The following is a 5,213-nucleotide window of genomic DNA, read 5'->3' on the forward strand; positions in this document are numbered from 1 at the left end:
GCAGCAGCAGCGGCAGTTTAATACTTCGAGAGCACTCACTTTCGTACCGGTTAGTTATTAGATTACCTATTTAATACTTAGGTTAGTAATAGTATTTAGAGTAATTAGCTTATTTGGTTAGTCCGTTTCGAAGTAGATTAGTTCTTTCGGAAGTAGATTGTTTAATCCGTTCAATTACATTTATTTAATTATATTAGTTTATTTAATTAGAGTACTTAGATTATACAAATTAGATTATTTAATTACGTTATTATATTACTTAGATTATTTAATTAGAGTACTTAGTTTATTTAATTAGAGTACTTAGATTATACAAATTAGATTATTTAATTATGTTATTATATTACTTAGATTATTTAATTAGAGTACTTAGTTTATTTAATTAGAGTACTTAGATTATACAAATTAGATTATTTAATTACGTTATTAGATTACTTAGATTATTTTATTAGAGTACTTAGTTTGTTTAATTAGAGTACTTAGTTTATTCTAATCTGTTGTTCACCTATTTGTTGAACCATGAAGCTTTAAATCATTATCATGGCTCATGGTGGTCTTCCCGAGCTTCTTCAGCAGCGGTACGACGAGAACCATAGGGGAAGGATGATATTCACGGGACAGCAGGTACCACGTTTATATGTGCTATTTCATTGCTACGATAATTTTGAACTAACGCTGTACATGTATTGGATAACTCATGCAGTTGGTCCGTTACGAGCCCGGAGTGTGCACAAGATTAAGGAGTTGGACCCTCGATTCCACGAGCCACTCGCACGGGCGGGACTACTACCTTTCGCTCTCATGATGGCCGGAGCTCCCATGGAGGTCGGTGGTAGGACACCTCTGCCGGCAATTGATGAGGCACTGCTCACAGTTCTCGTCGACCGCTAGCGTCCTGAGGTGCACACTTTCCACTTTCCTTTTGGTGAGATGGCAGTAACACTGAGGGACGTGGCCATGCTGACCGGGCTGCCAATCAGGGGTGCCCCGTTAATAGTTTCGCGACCCGCAAGGGAGCAGTGGAAGGGTTATGTTGCGGATAGGTAATTATTTGTTATGTAATGCACTTAAAATATTACAGTGCTATTAAAGCGTCATTGACCATCTGCATCTTATAGGTTTGGTGTGCAATACGACAGGAAGGATGCTGGCCTCTCCATGTCCTGGGTTCATGGGCTGACACAGTTCGGTCCATGCCCACTGGATGCGGACGAGAATACACTTATGCAACACTATAAGGTGTACTTATACGTCCTGCTCGGAGGCATCATGTTCTGCAACACGGCAGGCGATTATGTCGTCCCACATATTGTATGGTTAGCAGCCCACCTCGCGTCACATCCTTATGAGCCTACATCTTACAGTTGAGGATCTGCAGTGTTGGCTGCAACCTACAGAGGATTGTGTGATGCAACCCAACGAACAAAGATGAAGGCAACTATTACAGGGTGCTTACATCTCTTACAGCTATGGAGTTGGGAGTACCTCCCGATTTCCAGACCTTGGGTCCTCAAGTGCTACTACCCAGTCCACATCTCTGATGGCATTGCAGATGACATAAGGCCAACGATGGGGTATCGGTGGATTCATGCCAGGCTAAGATGGAGTCAGCAGCAAGACCATGGTAACTACTCCAGGGTGATAAGTGACCTGGACGTCCTCAGCACTGATCTAGTGGATTGGGATCCATGGCGTATGGCACGAGTAAAAGAAATTGCAGATGGTGGACTCCTAGCATCCTCTTGTAGCCGTGACGCAGACTTATGGTTGACCACATGCTTCTTGTTGTACATGAACTGCGTGAAAGTATATTCTCCAGAACGTGTACAGAGGCAGTTCGGGTACCGACAGGTGGTGCCAGTTCCAGCACCACGAGACGCCAGACGAGCGCACGAGTAAGTGTGTTATTGTATGTTGCCTTAGTACATTGGTTATCCATGTTAACAAATTATAACTGTTTATGTCACGTACAGGAGGAGCTCACAGGGGGGCGGAGGCACGCAGGACTGGGCATCCAAGAATGCCGAGTACATACGGAGGTGGACGGAGTCAGCTGCGGTTGATGTCATCATTACTGCTGGACAATACGTTGAGGCCACGTACTGGGACTACCTTGCTTGGTACCGTCCCCGCACGCGTGCCACTTTACTCAACGGACCTGTACAGCCGGGCCCCAGACCCTTCCCCGAGGATCGTGCCCGCCTACTTCATGTTGTGGTAAGTGATACGTTACTTATAATGGTTTTCTTTGGAAAATCTATGTATTACTGACATGTCTGTCATCTTATACAGATTGAAGAGGCGTATGTGATGCATACGCAAGCGGATCAAGCCTGTGGGGAACCAACCAGGTCATCATCGCAGAGGGATCGTAACCCTCTCTGGGAGTACATGAGGACTAGAGGATCCCGCTTCCTAAATGCTATACGTGGTCTAGGTGGGTGTGCCCCGCAATGGAGGGGGTACGAACAACCTGCCATGGACCCATCCCGTGCCTCCCACAGCAGGCGCTCATCCAGTGCCCGTGACGAACCTGTCTGGTCACAATCACTACATAGATCTTCAGCTTCGGCGCGTCATGTGTCATGTTCCGGTGATGAGGCCGAGGAGTGCACGCAGCCTCCTGCGCCTGAGCAGTTTACACTGGGTTCACTAGCACCTCCGGCTACGATGACACCTCCGGCTGCAGCATCTACTCATCAGGAGGACGTCGTTGACTGCACGCAGCAGACCCCTTGCTGGAGCGACACTAATGCTTTTGACTGGGCTGGTGCAATGCAAGCGTCCGCCACCTTCACTGATCTACTCGGCGGACAGTCCTCCCAAGATCTCGATGAACCTGGAAGGTCACATTGGTACCAGCATGGCGAGCCTTCGGCCCACTGGACTCCATCTGAGCATGTTCTAGGGCCGTCCACACTTCCGCACGAGGATCCTTCGGCATGGTACATGCAGGGCCGAGTTAGCGGGGCGGGATACACGTTCGGTGGGGTTCCCATAGGGCATGCAGATGATGATGAAGACGACCAAGGGCACGCAAGGCAGGGGCCTGCGCAGGCTGCTGGGATGAGAGCCACACACCCGCCAGACGCTTACACTCCTGGGGATTGTGTGAGGCATCGTCGCCGTTGAGTAGCCAGTGCAATTTGTCATGACACATGTATTATTGATTTTAATGTCGAGGTCATCCCGATTATGTCCTATTCACTGTATTGTTAATGTAAGAAATTCTCAGTACAGAGGAAACAATAGTAGTTGTAAAGCATAAGTAGCATGGAACCCGGTACATGCCTTAAGGGAATAAAATATACAGGGTTACAATAGATGCTTAGGGCGAAGGAAAGTGGCGACGCAAATTAGCGTAAGAATGCCAGGTGTGATGGTCAAAGCTATCTGGGTAAGATGGTTGTCGTCTCCGAGGTGGTTCTGGGAAGTTGTAAAAATGAGTACGAGCAAATCCATCATCATTTTCAGGGTCATCGGTGTCCTCCGGAGATGGAAGCCTCGGAGGGCGGGGTCGTTGTGGCATGAAATCGTCGTCGTCATCATCATCTTGAGGTTTCTCTGAAGTATGGCATCTCGATGTTGTGCGTGAACGTCCTCTTGCAGTGTTCCTAGAACCTTCTCCTGTATTTTTGTTGGAACGTCTAGGCATGGGGGGCATGAAATCGTCATTGTCTTCGTCCTCGTCATTATCTGGATGATTCGTAGAGGTCGCCTCTGTACCCCTTTGGTTCGCTGACTGTCGTCGTCTTCTACGCGAACCAGACATCACACCCCCGCCGAAGAGCATATACATCGCCAAGAAGTGTGAGATTTCTTTGTTGATCAACTGTTCGTCTTCCGGGAAAGCCTGACGCAGAAGAGGACCATTCGAATCAACGGAAATAAGATAAGTAGGGTGACCAAATGTTTATATGACATACCTGAATATGGGATGCATACTGGTCCGACGACATTACTATCGTTCTGTGCCTCCTAGAGAAACCTATCACAGAAGGATGGTTGGCCAGTTCACGGACCCTCAGATACATTTGACGCCGGTGATACAAGAGGGCCCTAAGGTCCTCGGTGGTTACACATTGGAGCGGCGCGGTTAACCTGGAACATATGGGTCTTGCATGCAATTTTGCCACGGCTTGGATTATGTTGTTCTCCTTTAAGGGATCATCGTTTCCTTCACGCACAACCTGTAAGGAGGCATTAAGTGCTATAGCGATCGTTGAAGGTGTCCATGGAAAGCCTGTACTAGAGGATCCTGCCATAGATTTATTGCTCACTGACTATAACGCTCTGTCTCTGCATCAAAACACGGATCCATGAATATTTAAGAAACACGAAATAAATAAATAAAATTACATTTACAATACAATGGTTGTTGCTAGAGGTGTTGTCATTTCATAGTTCAAGCAGAGCCGTGTGGTCACTTCTTGTCTAAAGCGGTACAGTGCAAACCACATAATGCAAAATAAGTAGTACAACTAACGGGTGAATAATATTTTACAATACAAACCATTTCTGAGATGACGTAAACTCGTTCCCTATTTCCCATGACATGTGTCCTCACCAAGGTGAGGAACCACAGCCAACTATCATTGTTTTCACTCTCAACCATTGCAAAGGTGAGAGGAATGATCTGATTATTTGCATCCGCCGCCATTGCTGTCATAAGGGTACCATGGAACTTGCCGCTCAGAAATGTGGCATCCATGCATACAACCGGCCTGCAATGCCTGAATGCTTCGATGCATTGTCCAAAGGACCAGAATAACCTAATGAGGTATCGGTCAGTGGTGCTATATGACCCATCATCTAGCCTGATCGGCTCATCCGCCCTGGCCCACTGAGTCCCTGGATTCGTCATGGCAATCTTCTGCAGCAGCCTCGGAGCATTGTTGTATGACTCTTCGAAGCTTCCAAACAGCATCTTCAACGCCTTCTGCTTCGCTCGCCACGCGGTGTGGTAATTGATAAGCATACCAGTCTTAGTGTGCACCTCCCCCATAATCGATTTTGGCGACAAACAAATTTCCGTGCCAATAAGCGTGATGAGGAGTTGGGCTACGAACCTCGCATCAACGGCGTGGCTCACATTCCTAATAGCCTCTTCGCTGCATGTATGTGGGGTGTGTCTACTGATCACAAAATAGTTATCATATTTCGGCTGATGTGCTCGTATGAAGTAAGGGCAATTCGGGTGCTTGGTACACCTT

General features: G+C 47.1%; 2 protein-coding genes across 2 annotated transcripts; both read left to right on the top strand.

Annotated features, from left to right (window-relative positions):
* The first annotated feature begins 717 nt into the window (after positions 1–717).
* On the top strand, positions 718–1,396 carry LOC133904308 (protein MAIN-LIKE 1-like). The gene is made up of 2 exons (XM_062345773.1): positions 718–1,043; positions 1,119–1,396. Exons 1-2 carry the CDS (start codon positions 931–933, stop codon positions 1,366–1,368), a joined length of 363 nt encoding a protein of 120 aa, XP_062201757.1. The 5' UTR covers positions 718–930; the 3' UTR covers positions 1,369–1,396.
* A 555-nt stretch (positions 1,397–1,951) lies between these two features.
* On the top strand, positions 1,952–3,271 carry LOC133905329 (uncharacterized). Its single transcript, XM_062347097.1, has 2 exons — positions 1,952–2,217; positions 2,293–3,271. Exon 2 carries the CDS (start codon positions 2,311–2,313, stop codon positions 3,130–3,132), a length of 822 nt encoding a protein of 273 aa, XP_062203081.1. The 5' UTR covers positions 1,952–2,217; positions 2,293–2,310; the 3' UTR covers positions 3,133–3,271.
* The last annotated feature ends 1,942 nt before the right edge of the window (positions 3,272–5,213 follow it).

Source organism: Phragmites australis, chromosome 22, assembly GCF_958298935.1.
Source record: "Phragmites australis chromosome 22, lpPhrAust1.1, whole genome shotgun sequence".
Lineage (NCBI taxonomy): Eukaryota > Viridiplantae > Streptophyta > Magnoliopsida > Poales > Poaceae > Phragmites > Phragmites australis.

Excerpts from the sequence above, each read along its gene's own strand:
- LOC133904308 (XM_062345773.1), top strand. The coding sequence starts at position 931 with ATGGCAGTAACACTGAGGGACGTGGCCATGCTGACCGGGCTGCCAATC. Across the intron at positions 1,044-1,118 it reads AAGGGTTATGTTGCGGATAG|GTTTGGTGTGCAATACGACA; the intron begins GTAATTATTTGT and ends TGCATCTTATAG.
- LOC133905329 (XM_062347097.1), top strand. The coding sequence starts at position 2,311 with ATGCATACGCAAGCGGATCAAGCCTGTGGGGAACCAACCAGGTCATCA.